This window comes from Patella vulgata, chromosome 9, assembly GCF_932274485.2.
Source record: "Patella vulgata chromosome 9, xgPatVulg1.2, whole genome shotgun sequence".
In the NCBI taxonomy this organism is placed as follows: Eukaryota; Metazoa; Mollusca; class Gastropoda; family Patellidae; genus Patella; species Patella vulgata.
In genome coordinates, this window is record NC_065887.2 from 42,753,549 (window position 1) to 42,779,965 (window position 26,417).

A 26,417-nucleotide genomic window follows, 5' to 3' on the forward strand; every position below is an offset into this window, starting at 1 on the left:
TGAAGCTAGTAACATGCGTATTCTAGGCATCCTATCTCAAATTCATATCAATAAAAGTTATCAAAATTAGGGATACACGTAATTGCAATTTTAAGAAAATAGGTAAATACGACATGAAGGAATTATAACTCTAAAACCCACAGACAAGAAGAAATAATTGCCAAATGATATATTTACAAAATGAATATGAAGCTATTTTCTTTAAGAGGGTTGAACTTAAGATTAATAGAATAATGTGTAATTCAATTCTACAGGTGTAAAATACCAGGATATGAAAACGACACTTATCATCAACAAAACGATTACCATGGATACCTTATAAATCAGTCCATACCACAATCTTCTACTTGTCTACTACGTAATACTACAGTTGATAAATATGGTAATATGACGTCAGTGGAAAATAAATGTGGTTCATGGGTTTATGATACTTCAATGTTTGGGTCAACACTAGTTACCGAGGTAAATATTAAAATACTTGATACTGAGGTACTTCTTCTAATACCCTTGGTACTTTTGATACTCAGGTAATTCTTCTAATACTTTTGGTACTGTAGTAATTCTTCTAATATTCTTAATACTGAGGTAATTCTTCTAATACTTTTGATACTGAGGTAATTCTTCTAATACTTTTGATACTGATAATTCTTCTAATACTTTTGATACTGTGTGTGGTAATACTTCTAATATCTTTTGATACTGAGGTAATTCTTCTAATACTTTTGATACTGACGTAATTCTTCTAATACTGCTTCTAATAGTGTTAACTAAGATGGCGGACGAGTAGGAGTGAAGTGAATGATTAGACAGATTTTAAGCTAATTTTAATGATATCCAGTGATTAAAATAGTATGTACTTTTGCAAATAATACAATTAGGATGTTAAAATTTACTACGTTATAAAACTTTAACAAATAATCAATTTTATTACAAGATATTTGAGGTTTCTTTGTCTACTCGACGATTTCAACTTAGAAGTGCTCAGGTGAGCGAAGTTCGTTTTAGTTAGAGTCAAGAAGAGGACAGTCAGACATTTAATAGAAAACCAATACAAGCAACTTAAAATGACGAATAAGAAAAACAACAACAAGCGAAGCAAACCTGATGATAGTACCAGTTCCGCTAGCATATCTGCTTTTCTTGACACATTGGTAAAAGACGATGAATCTCTTAAATCCTTAATTCGGGAAATTTACAAAAGAGAAGAAAACCTGTGATATTCGAAAAAATGAACGATAAAATTGTGCAATTAGAAAACTATATCGACGAATTACAGCAATATTCCAGGAGAACCTGTCTTAAATTCAGTGGGATAAAAGAAACACCAGATGAAGACACAGATAAATTAATCTTAGATCTTATCAATTCACAAATTTTACCGGAGTGTGAAGAAAAGTTAAACCTTCATCATATTGGACGCTCGCACAGGGTTGGCCGCAAAAATGTCGGATATGAAAGGGACATAATTGTGCGTTTTATTAGCTATAGGTACAGAGCTGTTGTGTTTAGAAATAAAAAACGTTTAAAGGGTTATAACACTACTAATAAATCCAAAATTTATATCAACGAAGCCTTAACAAAGAGAAGATCCTACATATACAAACAAACACGAGCAGTTTTCAAAGCTGGCCTCGTAAGGAGTTGTTGGACGTATGATGGGAGAATATACGTCAGAAATTTAGATGATGACAGAACATATCTGATAAATAATGAAGACGATTTGAAAAATTTCACATCAGTACCAGCAACAACAAGACCTATTCTTAGAACGCAACAAGGAGATACCAGGCGAAATATATTTGGAGAACTAGCATCTTTAAACGAAGGACAGAAGACATCTAGACAACAATCCATAGTAAACTTTGGGGTTATGACGTCAACACCCAAAACCCCAACACCAATAATGTCACCAAATAAATCTAGCCAAGCTTCGAGATTCTAATTATCTATAACAATGTATGTAAGTTTCTTTATATTCATATATAAGTATATAAACAATTTTATATTGAAACTTTAAGCGTATACATTATATCTTAATAATATGTGAAGTTAAAACTTGTTCATAGTTAAAAGGAACTATCTTAGTGAACGCTCTAATGCCAAAAGTTAACATACGATCTTTGTGAAATTTATATGCAATATTTAAGGTAGTGAAACGAAGAATCCTATTGAATTTCAACAATTTATGTTTATTGCGTCTAGAGTTATGGCCCTTGTTTCACTTTATTGAACCTTGTGAACGCTCTAACTCCAAAAGTTATCATCCGATCTTTCTGAAATTTACATGCATTATTTAAATTAGTGAAATGAAGAAGCCTATTGGGTTTCAGCAATTTCCGTTTATTACGTCTGGAGTTATGGCCCTTGTTTCACTTTGTTGAACCTTGTGAACGCTCTAATGCCAAAAGTGATCATCCGATCTTTCTGAAATTTAAATTCATTATTTAGATTACTGAAACGAAGAAGCCTATTGAATTTCGGCAATTTCCGTTTATTACGTCTAGTGTTATGGCCCTTGTTTCACTTTATTGATCCTTGTGAGCGCTCTCATGTCAAAAGTTATCATCCGATCTTTGTGAAATTTATATGCATTATTTAGATTGCTGAAACGAGGAAGCCTATTGAATATCAGCAATTCCCGTTTATTACGTCAAGAGTTATGGCCCTTGTTTCACTTTGTTGAACCTTGTGAATGCTCCAACGCCAAAAGTTATCATTCGATCTTTGTGAAATTTTTATGCATTATTTAGATTAGTGAAACGGAGAAGACTATCGAATTTCAGCAATTTCCGTTTGTTACGTCTAGAGTTATGGCCTTTGTTTCACTTTATTAATCCTTGTGAATGCTCTAACGCAAAAAGTTATCACCGGATCTTTGTGAAATTTATGTGCATGATTTAAATTGGTGAAACGAGTAAGCCTATTGAATTTCAACTGTTTACAATAATTAGTTCTAGAGTTGTTGCCCTTGTTTCGCTTTGTTGGACCTTGTTGGTGCTCGATTGGTGGTGGTTATCATCCGATATGTATGAGGTTTGTGTGCATCGTTTGGGTTTGTGAAACAGGTCTATTGAATTTCCGCAATTTCCGTCAATAATTCCTCGAATTATGGCGATTTTGAACGTTTGAATGACAAAAGTGATCATGTGATCTGTATGAAACTTATATGCATTATTTGGGTTAGTAAAACGAGAGAGCCTGTCAGGTTTCAACAGTTTGTGTAGATTACTTCCAGAGTTGGGACCCTTGTTTCAGTTTGTAGAACCTTTTAAACACTCAAACGACAAAATTTATAATCTGATCTGTATGGAACTGTCTTGTAAGGGCCCCCAATTACCTACAAGGGAATAAATGTGCGACAACCCTTGACGACCGCTTGGACGATTTAGCTGCTGTGGGCGTATGTTTAGTTGCCTGGCAACCTATCCTTTAATAACACTTTACAATAAAATACTATGTTAAAACTTTATCTAATACACATTGATACAATATTTGACACAATATAAATAAGATAACGGTGTCTTATATACAAACATTACTCGTTTTTTTTTGTAATAAAAAGTAATACTGAAGTACGTGTAGTTAAAATATACATTGATTGATCATTTATTATTATTAAGTATGTGTTATAGTTTATTCATTATCTCATAGTAAATAGCTTAAATTTTGTTAATATTTTTGATAATAGTTATTTTTCCTTATAATTTTAATGTTATATTTAATCTAACTTATTCTTTAATTAAAGTTCTCTCTTTACTCTGTCTGAACATATGCAGCTTGTCGTTATTTTTTACGGCAATCACAGAGGTAAGGTAGCGTTGTACCTCTTGTACATAAATGTAAATAAGTTCATTTCGTGTATTTATTGCCAATGTATTGTATATAATCAATCACGGCTACTTCATAAACCCTTCATTTATTACGATTATCATGTATCAATTTTCACTAGCATTTAAATATGTATGTTATCTTTATTGTTACAGAGTGGAGATGTCGAGCAGAATCCTGGACCAAATAAATTTTCCTTGATGCATTTGAATGTTAGGAGCATCCGAAATAAAATTGATCTTGTCACAGCAGAATTATCAGAAGATTATGATTTTATTTTACTTACAGAGACATGGCTTGACAAAAACGTTTCATCTGACACCCTATCTATCCCTGGTTTTAATGCACCTATAAGAAAAGACAGGACAGGCGGACAGGGTGAGGGCGTTGCACTATATTACCGTATGAACATATTAACAAAACGTAGGACTGATTTAGAAACCGACAGTACAGAGTGCATTTGGATTGAAACAAATATTAATAATGCAAAGTTTTTAATTGGCACCTTTTACAGACCTCCAAATTCTTCAACCCAAATTAACAACTCAATATTTGATTCTTTGTCATTGGCAGCATCAGATGATATAAATAACCTCCTTATATTTGGAGATTTTAATTTTGATCTTTTGACTAAAACAAATACTATTATTCACTCAGCTATCTCAGTTTTTGATTTTAAACAGAACCAACAAGATATGGCAACAAAAGGGTGGGGGGGGAAACATTAATTGATTTAATTTTAACAAATTGTTCAGGATATATTTACGAATCTGGTGTATTAGATAACTTCTGTAGTGATCATTGCCCTGTGTACTGTCGGTTAAATTTTCATCGTCAAACACTACATAGCTTCTCTCGAACAATATGGAACTACGATAGGGCAGACTTTGACAATTTTCGACATGACATTAGGAGTATACCATGGGACTCCATCTTAGATAATAGTTCAATTGAAAGTTCGAGTATAGCCTTTACAAACGAGCTAATACAACTAGCAACAAAAAACATTCCCAACAAAAAAGTTACTATTAGACCTAAAGGCAAATTATAGATGAATAACACTTATTAGGAAAATGAGAAGGAATAAAATACACAAGAAAGCTGTAAAAAATAATTTGGCAACTGACTGGCAAAATTTTAGACATATTAGAAATACATATATTAATCTAATAAGAAACTGTAAAAAAGAATATTATCAAAAATTAGACGACGAAATTAACAGTACAAACAATTTTGGCAAAAAAGGGTGGTGGCGTCTTGTTAACTCGTTTGTTAAGGATAAAACAGGTGGCGAAATTCCACCACTTATGAAAGATGGGACCCTATTATTTAATCCTAAAGATAAAGCACACTATTTAAACGAATTTTTTATTAACCAATCACAGCTAGACTACACTAATGCAACTCTTCCGGACCTCGAGCACGAAGAACACTCATTGTGCAACATATTACTAACACCTAAAGAAATTAGAGACATGATTTCAACAATTGACACTTCTAAAGCTACAGGACATGACGAAATTAGCGGGAAATTAATAAAATCTCTATCTTCTGAAATAAGTGAACCATTATGTAAATTATTTAACATCTCTTTAAACTGTAAGCATGTACCAACTATTTGGAAATCTGCAAACATCACGGCAATTTTTAAAAAAAGGTGACCCAACTCTTTGTGGTAATTATAGACCGGTATCATTATTAAGTATTGTTGTCAAAATGTTTGAAAAATGCATTTACAAACATGTCTTTAACTTCTTTAAGGATCACAACACTATAACTAATCTACAAAGCGGTTTTTTGCACGGGGACTCAACTACTTATCAACTAATAGACCTTCCTGTTTTTGTCAAGCCATCGATCAAGGCCAGTATACGAGAACGGTGTTCTGTGACATCAGCAAGGCTTTTGACAGAGTGTGGCATTCTGCACTTTGTCATAAGCTAGGGGAAGTTGGGATCAGAGGAGATCTACTAGAGTGGTTTGAAGACTATCTTAGTAATAGAAAACAATGCGTGGTTATTGGGGGTGCTTCCTCTGAACCCCTGACTGTCCCAGCTGGTGTCCCACAGGGCTCCGTTCTCGGACCCCTTTTGTTCCTTATTTATATCAATGATATTGTCAAAAACATCGACTCGAACATCAGACTATTTGCAGACGATACAAGTTTATATATAAAAGTAAGTGACCCAACAGCATGTGCGAATGTCCTTAGAAAAAATAAATATTTGGGCAAAAACATGGCTGGTATCCTTTAACCCGCTGAAAACTGAAACACTTGCACTTACTACTAAGAAGAAGATTATACTACCGACACTAAACTTAGACAGCATTCCAATTCAAGAAGTTTCGTATCACAAGCACCTGGGACTGACATTTCAAAATAATTGTAAGTGGGATATTCATATCAATAACATCTTAATAAAAACTGGTAAACTCGTGAACTGTCTTCGATCTCTAAAGTACCGACTTAGTCGCAAATCCCTAGAAACCATGTACACTTCTTACATTCTTCCTCATTTTGACTACTGTGACGTAATATGGGACGGGAGCACTGCTGAACTGACTAACAAACTAGAATATTTACAATTAGATGCACTCAGGACTATATGCGGTGCTGTAAAGGGTACCAGTCATAGGCTAATATATCAGGAGACCGGGTTTATATCCCTTCAAGAACGAAGAAGGCGACACAAACTAATATTAATGTATAAAATTTTAAATCATTTTACTCCCGACTATTTATTTAAACTTATTCCTTGTAATCAATCATATTCATACAATCTACGAAACCAAAATAATTTACCAGATTATTTTTGCCGAACAACTCTCTTCTCTTCTACTTTCATACCATCCACTATTAGAGAATGGAATACACTTGATAATGCTACCAAAAACGCACTTACAATTTCTTCTTTTAAATCAAAATTACGAGCTACAGACAACTCTGTTCCGTCTGTCTACTACATTGGTTGCAGGAAGAATCAAATTCTCCATTCTCGCCTTCGACTTTCTTGCAGTGATTTAAACGGACATAAATTTCTAAGGCATATTTCGGACATTCCTACATGCGATTGCGGTCACTCTTTTGAAGACTCCGAACACTTTCTGTTAGTTTGCCCCCTACATTCAGATGCCCGTTCTCAAACTATTTTTCAATTAGAAACAGAACATCACAATATTAACTCCCTATTATTTGGCGTAAAAGATAGTTATCAGGCAACACAGATATTTAATGCACTCAATGATTTTCTCGACATCTCCAAGAGGTTTTAGAGTCATGAATTTTGAATATACACATTGTTGTGGCTGTGTAATTTGTATATAATGTAAATAGCCATCAAATTACAATTATCTTGTATATTTATTACTATTATTTTGTATTTTAATGTTTGTATTTGTATACTATGACGATGGGGTCCATAGGCTAAGCCTGTTCCCCAATCCAAAATTTTCTGAATAAAATATTGTTTAAATAAAAAAAAATACTTTTTTCGCTGAGGTAAATATTATAATACTACTGGAGTAATGTTTCTAATAACCTTGTTACTCGGGTACTTCTGTTCATACACTTGTTATTGCGGTAATTCTTTTAGTAGTACCCTTGTTACTGGGGTAATTCTTCTAATACCGTTGTTACTCGGGAACTTCTTCTTCTCATACCCTTATTACTGTGGCAAGTCTTCTAATACGCTTGTTACTGGGCTAATTCTTCTAATACCCTTGTTACTGTGGTAATTCTTCTAATACCCTTGGTATTGGGGTTATTCTTCTAATACGCTTGTTACTGGGCTAATTCTTCTAATACCCTTGTTACTTGGGTAAATCTTTTAATGCCCTTGTTACTTGGGTAAATCTTCTAATACCCCTGTTTTCTAATACCCTTGTTACTGGGGTAAGTGTAATATGATTTTTTACTGGGGTATTTTTTGTTTTAATTCTTCTCGTGTCTCTAATACGCCAGGACTAATAGTTGCTTCCCCTGATCTCCAATATATATTCTATATATAGCCCCCCCCCCTCTCCCTGATCTCCAATATATATTCTATATATAGCCCCCCTCCCCCTCATCCCCTTACATTGCAAACGTTCTTGTGCCTCTGTAGTGCATCTTTTCTTCAAGACATTGCTGATTAGGATTAATCTAATCTGTATTTCGCAGTTTTAGAAGATGTTTTTTAAATTTTATGCTGTTTAAGACCTGAAGATTTAATTAACATGCAAGCCCATATTTTATATATTAATTTAGTTTAATATGGTTTGTGACGATGATATCTTAAAAAATAATGCTATTATGGTGTTGTTCCTAGGAGTGATATTCGGGTCAACCATTATTGGTAACGTCGCCGACAGGTAAGTATTGAGGTGTTGAAAAATGCACTCATTTAAAATTCGTTCTTTTATCGTTTACATATTTTTTTAGACTATTTACACGCCCACATTTTATATGACGCACTTTCTTCACCTTCATTACAAAAGTTCCCATTAAACTATTTTCCGATGGGGGCTGATTGCCATTACACTTCACAGTTCTTGTAAAGACTTTCAGCTATAGGACATTTTATATCCAAACCTTGTTTGGCAAATCCTGTTGTTATTTCCCTATTTTGGGGGGAGTATATTGTCTTTGCATGTGTCTGAAAATGGATACGAAAATGATGTTGCTGCTGATAATGCACATAAATAATGAATACATCTATGACATTCATCCGGGTGATCATCATTATGAACACGTCATCTAGGTGACGTAAATGACCATGGTCATGATGACAATGCCAAAAGAAAAATATTGCATAAATGCTTTTTTTGATCGTAGGAAACGTTACACCCACCCTCTCTCTTTCTCTCTCTCTCTCTCTCTCTCTCTGTTTCCAGCTGTTAAAGAAGGACATTTCTTGGGGTTCCATTTAAAGTTTAAGCATTTAGCTTTGTAGCAGTTGGGTTACTTTTCATCTAAAAGGATAATTTCTTTATGTTATAGAGTTGGTCGTAAACCGGCATTGGTTATAAGTAACATCGTGTTTGTCACTTCTGCTTATTTACTGGTTTGGTCACCTAATTATATTTTCTTGGTGATTGTCAGACTTTGTGTTGGAATAGGAATAGGAGGACAGGGGATAACTTCCTTTATTTTAGGTGAGTTTATTTTTTGTCTTTTGGTGGGGGTGGGGGTGTTCAATATGAACAATCCTCAGATAATCCTATCTGAAGTAATAGCCAGTCTTCATTATTAACAATAGCGCATATGTAAAAATATAATCTGTACGTGGTACCTGATGTTGGTATGATAATGATAATATTTGGTAGTTTGGAATGCATATTAGTATAAGACACAGGCCAATAGTCATTGAATACTGGCAATTTCATAGAGGGGTTCAAATTGTAATGTTAGGTGACTATTGTCAAGTTTATTTGTTTTCTATCAGGTGTGGAGATTGTTGGACCTTCTAAAAGAAGATTTACTGGAGTGATGTGTAACTTCAGTTGGTGTTTGGGTATTTTCATGGTAGCAATGTTGGGATATTATATTAGAACCTGGCGATACCTACATCTAGCTGCAGCCATCTTGACCTCACATCAGTTATTCTACTATTTGTATGTACCTTACAACGTTATAGTTTAGTGGGGCACCACAAACGTCTGATATTTCTTGTATGTACCTTACAACGTTATAGTTTAGTTGGGCACCACAAACGTCTGATATTTCATTGCCAATGTCTTTCACTACAATATGGAGTTCACAGTTATTAAATAACGTCTGGGAATGATTCCATGTTGGTGACTTCATGGAATTTCCTATTCTAAACTAAGTCAATAAATAAGTGTTATAAACACCTACATGGATTTATTCTCAGGAAATATGCTGGGCACAGTAAGAAACTGACCCCACCCCACCCCAACATATTGTTTTGAAAGTACCTTATCTGTATTGTATGCTCGATCACGTTTGAATATTATCATGATAATGACGCGAGTAAGTCACTCTTAATGGTGGGCTCTGTATAACTATAGTGTTCATCTTTTTGAAAAAGCGATATTTCCTAATTCCAAAACTTATGTCTTATGTGAGGCAACCATTTTGGCGTAGAGAACGCATGTGTGCTGGATACCGGTAAATCGTCATTTCTGTGCATATTTCGTTGTTATTTTAAAGCATGGTAACGGAAAGTCCACGTTGGTTATTAACACGAGGTCATCTTGATAAGGCACAGAAACTAATCAAGAGAGCAGCTGATGTCAATAAAACGACTGTAAGCGATGTAGTACTAAACAACTTAAGATTACCAGAACAGCCTGCAAGAGCAAATTTCTGGAAACTTTGCTCAACACGAAAATTGACAGCAAGAACACTTGCTATTTATTTTGTTTGGTAAGTGATTGATAGCTTTCCGAAATTTCAAATTATTCAATAAATTATACACCTTTACAAAATGAGCCAAATTATGTCGCAATTACTTTCGATGGGATGTTAATATTATCATTATGATTACTTTTTGTCATTAAATAATATAAGTGGATAGTATAGGTCACAATTTGTGTCGGAGATGAAATTTAACATATATGTTAAGCTTCAAAAGTTCTTAGATGGATAGTTAGCTGACAAGGAAAGCTGTCTAGTCGTTCGGATGGGACGAAAAACCGAAGTCCCGTGTACACATTGACGTGCACGTAAAAGATCCCTTGGCAGTTGGAATTCGATATAAGAGTAGGCCGTAGTGCCGCTGTCCGGGCAAAATTCCCCTCATAGCACACTGTATGGCGTATGCCCGTCTTCATTAGTCCAGGTTAGGAGCAGAACAGTAGGACGTTAAACCCCATTTCATTTCATTTCATTTCTTAGATGGATAGGATTTTGGTGTTCAAAATTTGAAATAGGTAGCTAGCCTATAGAGTTTGTGAATCCTCTAAAAGCATTTACATGGATATCGAATCTTCCGTTCCGGAGGTGCGGGGGGGGGGGATTTTTTCCAGATTGATATCAATTTAGGCCATGGTAGAGTCGTGTACTACTGTCACTTATTATCGCATAGTACTGTATTTATTTGCAGGTTTACAGTGAGTGTCACGTATTACGGTATAATGTTAAATTTAAAGTTTTTGGTGGGAAATATATATCTGAATCTATTTCTGACAGCCATCATTGAAGCAGTTTGTTATACAATTGTTACATTAGTAATAGATAAATTAGGAAGAAAGAAACTGATATGTGGATGTTATTCTCTACAGATTCTATCATTAATAGCTGTAATATTTATACTACTATACGTACCACCAGGTAAATTCATTTTAAAACTCAGTAAACCCTGTAAAGTAAGGTCCACTTTCCATGTACGCGTTTCCTTTGGCGAAACATCGGTCTAATGCAAATATAATGGGACCGTTTGTATATAAGCGATTCCGCGCGCGAGGAAAAACAAATTGTGAAGTGGCGCTTGTTTCGTGTGAAGTGTGCGCATGCGGATCCGGCGTAAAAACACGGGTTCTCTTCCACTAATTCAATTAACTGCTCTTGTTTCTGCAAATTCAGCTTGCAAACGGCAGATCTTTTGGAAATGGTGTCATTTTAAAAAGGCGACCATACTGTAAAGAGAAGCCATTCCTTTATGACGTCATTTACATGAGATTCCCTAGTAATTTGTATTTTAATGGCACAAAACATACGGAAATATTATTGTCAGCTTCAGTCTGTGCCTAATTGGGGTAATAAAACATGCATGAAGTGATTTTTTCTTGGACATGATTTATGTTTTAGCCATTTACAGTGCAGCCAAAGGTTAGGCAGTAGTTAGTACTTCAGGCCAACAGCAATTCAAGACCAGATTAATTTATATACCACCACATTCAATGCTAAATTGAAGTTTTTTGACCCATGTACGTGTATCTATGACAAATTAAATATAAGATTTTTTCTCTTTTTGGTTTCGCTCATTTAAATTATTTTATTTGGTAGATCTGAACTGGTTGATGACATTATTTACTTTGATTGGTCAGTGTGGAGCAATAAGTAGTTTTGCTATAGTTTGGTTGTGGACAAGTGAACTTTTCCCGACAGAATTAAGAAATGTTGGAACCGGTACTGGTTCCGCTACAGCACGGGTAGGAGCACTTGTTGCACCATATCTAGAATTATTGGTAAGCTAACTTACTTGATATTTGAAATGTGTATAGACGAGAGAATATTTAGCAACTTATGACATAGTATGAAAGAAATGCATGTGCCTATTGTAGGTCGTTTTCACTTCAAATGTTATACAAATTAATATTTATTTAAACATTTATTCACATGACAATAGTTGACCCATAATCAACTAAGGGGACTATCAAATGGCTGAGATATTCAATGGATTATACCACTCGTGTCATATAGCGTTAACATGGACGTCACATAATAAAAGCTATGACAACTGAGACTTGGTTTATTATCATTACAATGGTTCATTTTTAGTTCCATTTTTTCATATTTCAGAGTAAATTAGTTCCTGGAAGATTTAAAGAGGCTTCGCCATTTTTAATTTTTGGCATCATTTGTATGGTTGCTCTAGTTCTTATCCTCTTTGTCCTACCTGAAACAAACAAACAAAAACTACCAGATACTGTGAATGATACAGAAAGATTGAAACATGGGTACGATAAGTTGACCTGTGTTACTAAAAGAATTATTGTTTTTGCTTTAAATCATATGTGTTGCTCTGGATTCTTGATTCAGCCAGAATCATATGGATTGTTCTGGATAGTTGGTTTAGCTTGGTTCAGCCAGTAAGTCACTGGGTCCCAGGTGTGATCCCAGTTTTGAGAGAGAGAGAGAGGAGAGATAGATAGAGAGATAGAGAGCGCGCGAGAGAGAGAGAGAGAGAGAGAGAGAGAGATCGACACCACGCCAATTGACTCAATATCAGATCTTATATTTGAACCCGGACGCCTGAAACCACTAAACCACTCAGTGACCGATCAAGAAAGCTACGCAGGATTTACCTGTTTGGTTTCCCCTTGACAATTGGAATTTGACGAGAAGTCGGCGAAAACGTCATAGTCCAGGCAAATATTGGTCATAGCACTCTGTATGGCCTATGCCCGTCTTTATTGTCTCGGTTTGCTCAGACAAGTAAGACGATCAACCCCATATTATTTCAGTTGTATCAGATCATTGGTTGAATTAAAGCCCCATATGGGTCATTTTCCAAATAAACATGTGAATTACCATGAACCTTTTATTGATAATCTCTTTTTTTAACGATTTACCTCGCAACTGATACGATTAATACGCTATTTAGAAACAAGTCATTGATAACGATATATCTTTTTGTAGGTTTGGAGAAACGAGAGATATTATGAATGGGAAAGATGAAACGGTTGAAATGCTTGGTACAGATTCTAAATGTTGACTCTCGAATTTGCATGTTTATATGGGAGATATAGATTCCTTTGTTTTGTAGTATTTAAATAATATACGAGGGCAATTCATTCGACAATTACTAGTACAAAGTATCTTGCGGTGTATCTATAAGTTATGCATGGATAAGAAAATATTTCGAAAATTGAATACAATTGTTTTAGAAATAGATGGCGTGTTCAGATCAAAGAAAATTCTGTAAAAGAAAAATGGAGACAGTCAAATTATCGCTCCATTTGATTAGAAGAAATGGCTATTATGTTAAACAAAGATTTTATAGAATATTAGATTACAACTTCCATTGATATCTCAATCTGATTAAAACACAGATCCTATTTCGTTTCGTTTTTTATAGTTCAAAATTTCGTTTTACTAGTCTTTAATACACTAGGATCTGGAGGAGTTGTTATAATTGACGTTTTCTGGATGATGTGAGGGTTTAGCCAATGAAACGGTCTGTTACAGCGAGCTTTTGGCGTGTGCTGCACGGAACAGTGGGTAATCCACTAGAAACATCAATGTTAATTGGTTGATCAAATATCTGACGTTATAGGTACAAATGCCGCTCGTATGACCTCTGACGCGATCTATCACTACAACCAGTCAGATCTGTATTTTAATCAGTATGATTGATATCTATATTTATTGTCATGTAGGCTATTCAAATAGTCCAATGAAATATGTTCTCAATGGATATCTCATCTCTCATTCTGCTGCTTAGTGTGTAATACTTTAAATTTGTTTTTAAATTAAGAAATATATTTAATATGTAAGTTAACATGTGTGTTTGTAAAAAATAAATCGGTTGAAAATAGATAGAAATGTATGTGTATATAATATATTAGATCCACAGATAAACACAATATAGATTTATAGATGATTTTGTGTCCAACCCCAGTAAACCCTTCATAAACTCTGACGGTCATGTGTCCATAATGGTAAGAATGTATATTGACTAGCCTCGTTTGTAGTCCCTGTGACGTCACACGCCAATCAACTCCAATATGACTGTAATAGCAAAACTGAAAAGTACTTGAAAACATCCGACTCATAAACGTTAATATATCCAATAATTTTAATCAGACTGGCGCGAGATTGTCGTATATACAAATTTTATATGGTTATTTTATATGTTCTTTAAAATTTCCGTTCTGTTAATGGACGATGCATAATGTAAGAATATGTCCTGTTCTGCTCCGACTTGACTAATGAAAACGGGCATACAGTGTGCCCGGAAGGCGACAATACGGCCTTATGGTTCTTGATAAAAAAAAAAAAAGGTAGAATTACGTCCCTGACACGAAGATTTCTTTATCACAGTCGGAAAAGATCGTTTATTTTCTTGTCGCGAAGTAACGGAATACACTCTAATTTAACACTTTAATGATAGTCCCATAAATAAATAAATGTATTGTGCAGTATCCTGTTTTTTATGCAAAAAGAAAAATTTGTCGGATAAAGTAGAGGAAAATATAATAGCATGTAATACGGAGAGATATGGATAACGACCTCTATAAACCTAATAATTTAACACTAATTTTACTTTTTGTCCCCCAGATACAAATTGTGCCGTATGATGTTTGTTATGGAAAAAGAACACATTGCTGAATAAAGTTCGAGGAAAATATTCAACAAAATAATTAAATAAAATACTCTAAAAATAATTTACACCAAATTACCGAAAAGGTCTGGAATATAAAGACTACGAATAAAAATTTTGTTTCAGCTATTTTCCGGTTTCAAAAAGTTCTGCGTATTTAGAGCTAGCAAATATTTATTTCCTAAACTGACGAGATCGGCACCTAAAGATAGTTGTAACCACTAAATAAAAGTAAATATTAAATTGTTGTAATGAGTTTATCTTGCAGCGCTCATGAGTTTGAAAGTTAGAAAAGAAACGAAGCTATTACAGCTAGCTCTGCACCAAAATCGCATATATTGCCAGAATCAAAAATTAAATCAACGAGTGCAATCGAAATTTTTGTTCACGTTCGCTGTAAGCGCGTAATGGGTGTATTCTACTCGGCTTTACCAATACTTGTTTGTTTAAAAGCTATTTGTGACGTATATTTGCTGCGATCTCCGACTCCACGTGCGCGGGATAAACTTTTTCCCACTCCACAAATTCTTCTCGATGGTGCAGATAGGCTGATTAACGGGTCAGTTTTTATAAGGACAGATTGTTGAGCCGTGAACTACTCAAACAATGTCAATAATTTTTATATTTACAACCAATCTCTTAATTGTACAAATACACTTCGATATATTCTTATTGTGAAGATGGAACCTAGTTTATCCGAGGAGCTTCCTGTACAATGGAAGTTGGTACATTGTCATAGATAATGTCAGGTTTATTCGATGATGGCTGACATTCCACGGAATTATATAAACCTGATAAACTGACTCTACGTTGTTTTCTATTCTTGTTTTCATCAATAAACCCGCATACACTGATGATGGGTCGTCTACAATATGGCCACAGATCACTAATGATTTCCCCATTGACTTTAATGTTAATTCTCGACTCTTAGACCGGCTCTAACGTTTTCCCAAATTTTTGTTGGGTAGAACGCTTTCTGCCACAGATGGAGCAACATGTGACAAACTCTTACCCAAAAGCATGTATGAGGTTCACCATGAAAAACTTGAGATACACAAGCTGGAAGTAGGGACAAGAAAGCATGCAATTTTCGGCCCTACATTTCAACCTAACCAACCTCTCAACTCTTGTATCCTTCCGCCCCAAAATCATGAATATTCACCAAAAGGTCATCAAAAATCGCCTTGCAAAAGGGGGAAAAGGGGAAGGGGAGAAAAGACTAAATAAAAACTTTCGCCCCACATTCGTGAGTGACGGCGTAGAAATATTGTGACAAAGTAGTCTACAACTTTCATCAAATTGAACGATCATTTAGGTGCATAGATCTTATTGACCTAAGCTGCTTTTGATAATATATTATATTGACTTTTAAGTCTGTATAAACTTCTGTTAAAGTAGCTAAGTCTCTAACTCAATATCACCCAAAATCATCGACATTGAAAACACGAATTATTTGTCAATTTAAATCAACATTGATTTTGTGATCTTACAGGGAAAAAATGGGCTTCTGATATCCAATAATTAAGACAAAATAAACATTTTACCGTTGGTACACGAAGCGTGTACCGTGGTGCATTTCAGTGCCATTTTAAACAAGGGACTCGTAGAAAGAGGCTAGATATATTCCACAAGTCATGTCAATCGGTGACTCCATATTCTTATCTGGAGAGCATGTGCAATAAGTACTATTGGTATAGAGTGGAATAACCAGACGTTAGAGATTGCTATTCGATTGAACATAATTGATTAGAAATTGCAGTAAAAACAGAAACGATTGAGTGTAAATCCGTTTATATACATTCACATCACATTATTATATGCGTTGCGACCCATTTGTGTCAATTTCTAGATCCAAAATATTAGCGATTTAGCTCCTTTAAGGCTCGAACTGGCTATGATCTAATTAAACATGTAATAATCCCATATGTCATTTAAAAACTACATATGATTTGTGTACAAGCCCTTCGTGACTTCAAAGAAATACGCACTGGTTCAGTAAGCATACCGTGACATGGAGTGTATGTAAGCGTTTGAAGACGTCCAGAGCGAGGAGCAGAGACACAGATACGAGACGACCTGAGACGAGCGGGGTGGAAAAGAAAGGCTTAGACGTGTGCATGGACTCACCCGACTTCAGCCGCTGACTGGGCAGAGGGGCGGAATGGGGGACTTAATATTGTTATCTGTGTTCATGCCGTAGTCTAGTTCTCGATCTAGTTTAGTTCATATTGTATCTATGTAACTGTTTGATATTCTGTTCCGATGTAAATAAATCCTATATTTACTAAACTGATAACAGATTACATCTAAATGATCAACTTTCTGGGCCACCGTATGACTCAGATATTAAATAGACTAGAACATCTAGACCATTTAGACGTCTAACGATTCAATAGATAACTGAGACCCAGTTTACGATAACAAACAGTTTACGTTCTTTATCTAATTCTCAGTGAGTAAGACGTTGGCTCTCTAATCTGGGGCCCTGTTTTTGAGCCCTGCTTTGGCCGAGAATTATATCTGGAATTTCCGCCGTGGTTCCCCCTTGTCACTGGTACAGGACAGGGGCCCTGGCAAAGAACAATGAATAACCGTTCGGATGGCACGAAAAACCAAGGCCCCGCGTACACGTAAAAGTCCCCTTAGCAGTTGGAACTCGATATAAGAGTAGGCCGTATTGTCGCCTTCCGGACACACTCTATGCCCGTTTTCATTAGTCAAGTCGGAGCAGAACATATTCTTACATTATGCATCGTCCATTAACAAAACGCAAATTTTAAAGAACATATAAAATAACCATATAAAATTTGTATATACGACAATCTCGCGCCAGTCTGATAAAATTTTTTGGATATATTAACGTTTATGAGTCGGATGTTTTCAAGTACTTTTCAGTTTTGCTACTACAGTCATATTGGAGTTCATTGGCGTATGACGTCACAGGGACTATACATTGTGTTTATCTGTCGATCTAATATTTTAATACAAATACATTTCTATCTATACTCAGCCAAATTAAAAACTTGAAACTCGGGATTTTTGTTTTGGGACTATATTTTTAATATTTGGTTTAAGGCCACTATTTTAGTGTTATGTTGTGCACAGACCACCTTGACATCAACAGAAAGCAAGAATACGTCTCACCGAAGGTTCTTGACATTGATAACGTTCGTGATGTCACAGTACCCCCCCCCCCCCCAAAAAAAATGAAATTTTCAGACTTTGAGAACAATCGGAATAAAGTGTTTAGTAACGGTTGTGGCCCTCTCTAGCGTCTCGTACTGCCACACAACGTCTTCTCATGGATCTCAGAACATTAGTAAACACTACCCGAGGAAGACGTCGCCACTGCTCAGCAAGAGCATGTTGAAGGTCCTGCAACGTCACTTACGTCAGTGGTGGATTCACTTGCTGACGAACACGTCGACCCAGTTCGTCCCAGATGTGTTCAATAGGATTAAGGTCGGGGCTAAGCGACGGCCAATCCAGGACTTGGACACCGGCATTTTTAAAAAAATTCTGGGTAGCAGTTGCTGTATGGGGTCGAGCATTGTCTTGTTGAAACGTTAGTCCAGGCCCATGACTCTGCATAAACGGAAGAAGAACAGGTTGCAAAATCTGATCCCTGTACTGGACAGCATTTAAGTTCCCTTGGACAACAACAAGATGAGAACGTCCATGTGCACAAAAAGAACCCCAAACCATGACGCTGCCGCCACACAATCGGTCAACTTCTCTGACGCATACTTGAGCTCGAAGACCAGCAGCCTGCAAGGGATTTCGAACAGTTTGTGCAGTTACCCTTCCACCAAACATCTCTCTACTTGTGGAGGTTGCAGTGACAAATCTGTTTCTAAGATGACGTAATTGTATTGCTTGATCTTCCTGGAGTGACGTCACACGTGGCGCTCCCGGCCTTGGGCGGTCGGCAATAGTTCCAGTTTGAAGCACTCTCATTCTAAGATTAATTATTGTCTGGCGTAAACAATTAAAGGCTCTTGCAACAGTGACCACAGACTGACCAGCATAGAGCCTACCTATAGCACGTAGACGTTCTACATTTGAAAGGGGCGGCATTTTCTAACAAAGATGAAAATAACAATTTTAATTTGTTTTTCCAGTTCAAGTTACGTGTGCGTGTTCAGTTTAAGCAAACTTGCATCGATTGACCTCCCGAGTTTGTGTTTGCATGTGTTTTTCAGGCTTTTCATCTTTAAAATTTTATGAAATTAAAGGCGTCTTACTACTTACTATCGTTAGAAACACTTTAAAATTTATTTGACTTACCAGAAAAAAAAATTGTTGAAATTCATCAGTGTCAAGTTTTTAATTTGGCTGAGTATTTTAGTTAATTGCAAATCGTCGTCTGAATCTGTTTTGTCATCTGGGGTTCCCCAAGATTCTGTTCTTGGTCCGATTTTATTTACCCTCTATACGTCACCATTAGGAGATATTGTCAGAAAATATGGTCTCAGCTTTCATTTGTATGCCGATTATACTCAATTATATATTTTATTTACACCTAATTGTCCATCTTCTTTCAATTTATCAAAATTGCAACTTGAGAACTGTATTAGTGAAATTAGAAAATGGATGTCAAAGAACTTTCTAAAATTGAATGATGATAAAACCGAATATTTGTTATTAGGCTCAAGGCATCAATTAAGTAAATCTGCACAAGATAACCCCCGTGTTGTAATTGGTAATTGTGATATATTTTCATCTTATTCTGCTCGTAATATTGGCGCTATCTTTGATAGTTTTATGCTTATGGGAGCTCAAGTAAATATAGGTAAAATACGTAAATGTGTAAATGTAGAGGCCACTAAGTCACTTGTTAATTCTCTGGTCACTTCTCGATTAGATAACTTTAATTCACTTTTAGTTGGTTTACCTTTAAAGCTTATAGATAAATTACAAAAAGTACAGAATACTGCGGCTAGACTTGTTACTTTAACTAAGAAATGTGACCACATAACTCCTGTTTTATATAATTTACACTGGTTACCTGTTAAATATCGAATTGATTTTAAGATTTTATTACTTACTTTTAAATTTTTAAATAATTTAGCTCCTGTTTACCTCTCAGATCTTTTAGAACTTTATACACCTGGCCGAACATTACGTACATCAGATAAACTACTTTTAAAGCCCAAAACTGTTCAACTAGTCTCCTATGGTCAGCGCTCATTTAGTTATCAAGCACCTGTTTTATAAAATAATCTACCATTTAGTTTAAGATGTTGTACATCTCTGTATTCTTTTAAAAAACAACTTAAAACACATTTATTTAATCAGGCTTTTAACTGACTCTGTATACAATCGTTAACATGCCCATAATCTTGTTGTTTATGTGTGATTTACATTGTCACTTTGTAAAGTGCCTCTGAACATGTTATATGAAAGGGTGCACTATAAATATGCTGTAATAATAATAATAATAATAATAATAATAATATTAACATTTTCAACCGTTTTTTTTACAAACCCACATATTAACTTACATAATAAATATATTTCTGAATTTAAAAACAAATTTAAAGTATTACAAACTAAGCAGCAGAATGATAGATGAGATTCATTGAGAACATATTTCCTTTGTGCTCTTTCAATAGCCTACATGACAATAGCCTACACGACAATAGCCTACATGACAATAGCCTACATGACAATAGCCTAGCGGTGTTATTCAAATAAATATATATATCAATCAATCTGATTAATATACAGATCTATATTTCGTGGTTTTTTGATGGCCTACAGTACATGAAGATCTCACCGGTTGTAGTGATAGATCGCGTCAGAGACCATACGAGCTACTTTTGACCCTATGACGTCAGGCATTAGAGCAACCAGTCAACATGGATGTTTCTAGTAGATTACCACCCCACCCCCACCCCACCCCCCACATTTGACTGCAGCACACGCCAAAAGCTCGCTGTAACAGACCGATTCGTTGGCTAAACCCTCACATCATCCAGAAAACGTCAATTATAACAACTCTTCCAGATCCTAGTGTATTAAAGACTAGTAAAACGAAATTTTGAACTATAAAAAACGAAACGAAATAGGATCTGTTTTTTAATCAGATTGAGATATCAATGGAAGTTGTAATCTAATATTCTATAAAATCTTCGTTTAACATAACAGCCATTTCTTCTAATCAAATGGAGCGATAATTTGACCGTCTCCATCTTTCTTTTACAGAATTTTCTTTGATCTGAAAACTCCATCCACCGCTAAAACAATTGTATTCAATTTTCGAAATATTTTCATATCCATGCATAACTTATAGATACACTTATAGATAGTTTGTACTAGTAATTGTCGAATGAATTGCCCTCGTATATTATTTAAATACTACAAAACAAAGGAATCTATATCTCCCATATAAACATGCAAATTCGAGAGTCAACATTTAGAATCTGTACCAAGCATTTCAACCGTTTCATCTTTCCCATTCATAATATCTCTCGTTTCTCCAAACCTACAAAAATATATATCGATATCAATGACTTGTTTCTAAATAAGAGTATTAATAAAAAGACATTATCAATGAAAGATTCAGAGACGTATCATTGTATCATGGGGAGTCAACCATGTTTATTTAGGGAATGACCCATATGGGACTTTAATCCAAGATCATATTGGGGTAAGCCAATGATCTGATATAGCTGAAATAAAATGGGGTTGATAATAAAGACGGACATAGGCCATACAGAGTGCTATTTGCCTGGACTATGACGTTTCCGCTGACTACTCGTCAAATTCCAATTATCAGGGACCCTGTTGTGCATGCCAGACTAGAGGTTTTAGGCGTTCGCGTCAAACTATAAGATCTATTATTTAGTTAATTGGCGTGGTGTCGATTCCTTGCATTTCGGTATATCTCTCTCTCTCTCTCTCTCTCTCTCGATCAAAACTGGGATCACCCCTGGGACCCAGTGCTTTACTGGCTGAACCAGGCTGAACCCACTCTCCAGAACAATCCATATGATTCTGGCTGAATCAAGTATCCAGAACAATCCATATGATTCTGGCTGAATCAAGTATCCAGAACATATGATTTAATGCAAAAACAATAATTCTTTTAGTAACACAGGTCAACTTATCGTACCCATGTTTCAATCTTTCTGTATCACCCACAGTATCTGGTAGTTTTTGTTTGTTTGTTTCAGGTAGGACACAGACCATTAGAACTAGAGCTACCATACAAATAATGCCAAAAATTAAAAATGGCGAAACCTCTTTAAATCTTCCAGGAACTAATTTACTCTGAAATATGAAAAAATGAAACTGAAAGGTAAATCTTGTCATGCTATCATTGACTTTACGAAAAATAAACCATTGTAATGATAATAAACCAAGTCTCAGTTGTCATAGCTTTTATTATGTGACGTCCATGTTAACGCTATATGACACGAGTGGTATAATCCATTGAATATCTCAGCCATCTGATAGTCCCCTTAGTTGATTATGGGTCAACTATTGTCATGTGAATAAATGTTTAAATAAATATTAATTTGTATAACGTTTGAAGACAAAAAGACCCACAATAGGCACATGCATTTCATTCATACTATATCATTAATAATTCGGTCATTCTATACACATATCAAATATCAAGTAAGTTTACTTACCAATAATTCTAGATATGGTGCAACAAGAGCTCCTACCCGTGCTGAAGCGGAACCTGTACCGGTTCCAACATTTCTTAATTCTGTCGGGAAAAGTTCACTTGTCCACAACCAAACTATAGCAAAACTACTTATAGCTCCACACTGACCAATCAAGGTAAATAATGTCATCAACCAGTTCAGATCTACCAAATAAAATAATTTAAATGAGCGAAACCAAAGAGAGATGGGTGTCACGTCCACTCGACACAAACTAGGTCATTTCGGGACTAACACATGGTTCAATTTTATTTCAATAAATCACTTGCGCGTAGGAGTCTTTAGCAGTGGGAGAAAACTGGAGGATACGGAGAAAACCCAGGAGGTTGGACAGGCTTTATAGCATGTAGCTCGACATTGTTAACTTTCAGTCGCTCCTTTTTTTAAGAAAATGACACCATTTACAGAAACAAGAGCGGTTGAATGACTTTAGTGGAAGAGAATCCGTGTTTATATGCCACAATGTGAACATCCGCATGCGCACACTTCACACGAAAAAAGGCGCCATCCAGCAACATACAAAGGAAACGCGTACATTGAAAGCGGACCTTACTTTACAAGGTTTACTGAGTTTTAAAATGAATTTACCTGGTGGTACGTATAGTAGTATAAATATTACAGCTATTAATGATATAATCTGTAGAGAATAACATCCACATATCAGTTTCTTTCTTCCTAATTTATCTATTACTAATGTAACAATTGTATAACAAACTGCTTCAATGATGGCTGTCAGAAATAGATTCAGATATATATTTCCCACCAAAAACTTTAAATTTAGCATTATACCGAAATACGTGACACTCACTGTAAACCTGCAAATAAATACGGTACTATGCGATGATAAGTGACCGTAGCACAGGACTCTACCATGCCTAAATTGATATCAATCTGTAAAAAATCTACCCCCCCCCCCCACGCACACACAAACACCGCCTTTATCCATTTGTGCAATACCAGTGTATGTTAATAACAGGCCAATTGCCTACACGTGAACATAAACAGTTCATATGGCCAGCTTATCTGACGGCCCCATTTCATTCGCAAAGAGATAAACTGTCAAAAGTGAAAATGGACGTTTTTGATTTTTGTGTTAATAATGAGTAATTGCTCCACCAATCCTTAGACATACAGCAATTCGTTGTGGTATGCTCCTAATCAACTGTCCAATGACGATTTGGGGCAATCTGGCCCATTCCTCTTAAGGTGCCACGGCCAATTCTTGCAGTGTTGTCGGTTGACGTTGACGTCGACGAACACGTCTCCCGATCAAATTAAACATAACACACTAAAGCAAAGATACGCTAAACAGTAAATCATATGCAAGAACCGATAGGAAAGCAAACATGGATAGGATAAAACAGCAAGCGGCAGTTTTCATCAACCCTTCCTTGCAGTGTCAAATTTGACAATGAACCCCTCGCACGTGCAGCTCAGTGGTTCTGTGAACATACTCTCAAAGCATGTCAAGTGTCCATGACTATTTATCATATCACAACCTGCATAGGTATTTGCATTTCTATATCCCCTACTTTTGAAGCTTAACATATATGTTAAATTTCATCTCGGACACAAATTGTGGCCTATACTATCCACTTATATCATTTAATGACAAAAATTGTCCTTACTAAAAGGCCAAGGTTCATATTACGGTATATCAGCTTACCAGTGTAAATGAAACAATATTTGGTTGATTACTTGAAATTTATTTGTTAAATCATAATGATAATATTAGCATCCCATCGAAATTAACTGCGACATAATTTGGTTCATTTTGTAAAGGTGTATAATGTATTGAATAATTTGGATTTCGGGAAGGCATCATTTACTTACCATTTTGTAAAGGAGTATAATTTATTGAATACAGGTAATTTGAAATTTTAGGAAGGTATCAATGAAGGCTTCTTTCCACTTACCACACAAAATAAATGGCAAGTGTTCTTGCTGTCAGTTTTCGTGTTGAACAAAGTTTCCAGAAATTTGCTGTTGGAGGCTGTTCTGGTAATCTTAAGTTGTTTAGTACTACATCGCTTACAATCGTTTTATTGACATCAGCTGCTCTCTTGATTAGTTTCTGTGCCTTATCAAGTTGACCTCGTGTTAATAACCAACGTGGACTTTCCGTTACCATGCTTTAAAATAACAACGAAATATGCACAGAAATGACGATTTACTGGTATCCAGCACGCATGCGTCCTCTACGCCAAAATGGTTGCCTCAAACAAGACATGGATACTTCAAACCAGGAAGATCTGGTCAGCTGCTAAGTTTTCTACTCCCAAGTCTTTTGGAATTAGTAAGTATCACTTTTTCAAAAGGATGAAGACCATAGTTCTACAGAGCTCACCATTAAGAGTGACTTCCTTGCGTCATCATCATGATAATAATCAAACGTGAACGCGCATACAATACAGTTAAGGTAAGCATAATTATTGAAAACTTTCAAAACAATTTGTTGGGAGTTGGTGAGGGGTCAGTGTCTTTCTGTACCCATCATATTTCCTAAGAATAAACTTGTGTAGGTGTTTATAACCGGCGGGACGATTTACCCAATACTACCCAATACCACCCGAATACCACTCCAATATCACCACATACTACCCAATACTACAACATAATGCCCAACCCGCCGTTTATAACACTTGTTTATTTACTTAGTTTAGAATAGGAAATTCCATGAAGTCACCAACATGGAATCATTCGCAGAACACTTTTCAAATCAGACTTATCTTCAACAAATGTATCCCCAGACAAAAAGATAGTAAAATTTTATCACGTTGTAATATAAGGCGAGACATCGTTACATATTTATTATAAAGCCGTTGGTTAGATCTTGTGTAACAAGAGAGTGGTCAAACGTCATTAAACTACGTTTAATTTTGTTTATGGAAGGGGTTTGTTTCATGTGCTCCCCAACAAAATCTACAGCCAATCTATAACGTTGTAAGATACATACAATGGGATATGATAAGTTTTATATATATATATATATCTGTCCGTTAGGGCCCCTGTGTATTGATGACTAGCATACGAATGATATAAAGTCACACATATAGAAATCCCTATCCGCAGGCATTCCGAAACATAGATACGACGTAAAGTATGTACTTGGTCGGACGCCTAACGTTATAAAACTAATTTAAATAACTGTGAACTTCACTGGCAATGAAATATCAGACATTTGTGGTACTCAACTAAACTATAACGTGCATACAAAAGGTACATACAAATAGTAGAATAACTGCTGTGATGTCAAGATGGCTGCAGCTAGATGTAGGTATCGCCAGGTTCTAATATAATATCCTAACATTGCTACCATGAAAATACCCAAACACCAACTGAAGTTACACATCACTCCAGTAAATCTTCTTTTAGAAGGTCCAACAATCTCCACACCTTATAGAAAACAAATAAACTTGACAATTGTCACCTGGCATTACAATTTGAACCCCTCTATGAAAGTGTCCGTATGCAACGACTATTGGGGAGTGTCTTATACTATTATTCACGATTTAAAATCTGTGCATTCCAAACTACCAAACATCAGTAGGGTTTTTTTTTTTCTTTTGTCATCATTCCAACATCACGTACCACGTACAGATGAAATTTTGACATAAAAAATATATTGTTGATAATGAAGACTGGCTATTACTTCAGATAGGATTATCTGGGGATTATTCATATTGAACTTGAACAACCCCACCCCCACCAAAAGACAAAAAATAAACTCACCTAAAATAAAGGTAGTTATCCCCTGTCCTCCTATTCCTATTCCAACACAAAATCTAGCAATCGCCAAGAAAATATAATTGGGTGACCAAACCAGTAAGTAAGCAGAAGTGACAAACACGATGTTACTTATAACCAATGCCGGTTTACGACCAACTCTGTAACATAAAGAAATTATCCTTTTAGATGAAAAGTA

General features: G+C 35.5%; 2 protein-coding genes across 6 annotated transcripts in view; one reads left to right on the top strand and one right to left on the bottom strand.

The window, feature by feature from the left end:
- Window positions 1-387: 387 nt before the first annotated feature.
- LOC126807744 (organic cation transporter protein-like) lies at window positions 388-13,296 on the top strand. Its single transcript, XM_050532517.2, has 6 exons — window positions 388-462; window positions 8,075-8,127; window positions 10,875-11,101; window positions 11,777-11,958; window positions 12,293-12,450; window positions 13,133-13,296. Exons 1-6 carry the CDS (start codon window positions 388-390, stop codon window positions 13,206-13,208), a joined length of 771 nt encoding a protein of 256 aa, XP_050388474.1. The 3' UTR covers window positions 13,209-13,296.
- A 7,423-nt stretch (window positions 13,297-20,719) lies between these two features.
- Window positions 20,720-26,417, bottom strand: part of LOC126831513 (organic cation transporter protein) — a 29,108-nt gene continuing 23,410 nt past the window's right edge. For 4 of the 5 annotated variants that reach the window (XM_050562044.2, XM_050562043.2, XM_056103499.1 and 1 more), the window contains 7 exons: window positions 26,225-26,379; window positions 25,720-25,888; window positions 24,409-24,624; window positions 23,081-23,307; window positions 22,457-22,638; window positions 21,934-22,091; window positions 20,720-21,303 (listed from right to left, as the gene is read on the bottom strand). In XM_050562044.2, coding sequence (XP_050418001.1) covers window positions 21,228-21,303; window positions 21,934-22,091; window positions 22,457-22,638; window positions 23,081-23,307; window positions 24,409-24,624; window positions 25,720-25,888; window positions 26,225-26,379 — 1,183 coding nt within the window. In that variant the 3' untranslated portion in view covers window positions 20,720-21,227. The remainder of the gene's footprint in view (window positions 21,304-21,933; window positions 22,092-22,456; window positions 22,639-23,080; window positions 23,308-24,408; window positions 24,625-25,719; window positions 25,889-26,224; window positions 26,380-26,417) is intronic. The other variant, XR_008789380.1, reaches the window with a different exon arrangement.

Coding starts and splice junctions, on each gene's coding strand:
- LOC126807744 (XM_050532517.2), top strand. CDS start 388: ATGACGTCAGTGGAAAATAAATGTGGTTCATGGGTTTATGATACTTCA. Junction 463..8,074: donor GGTCAACACTAGTTACCGAG/GTAAATATTAAA, acceptor ATATTAATTTAG/TTTAATATGGTTTGTGACGA. Junction 8,128..10,874: donor AATAATGCTATTATGGTGTT/GTTCCTAGGAGT, acceptor ATTTATTTGCAG/GTTTACAGTGAGTGTCACGT.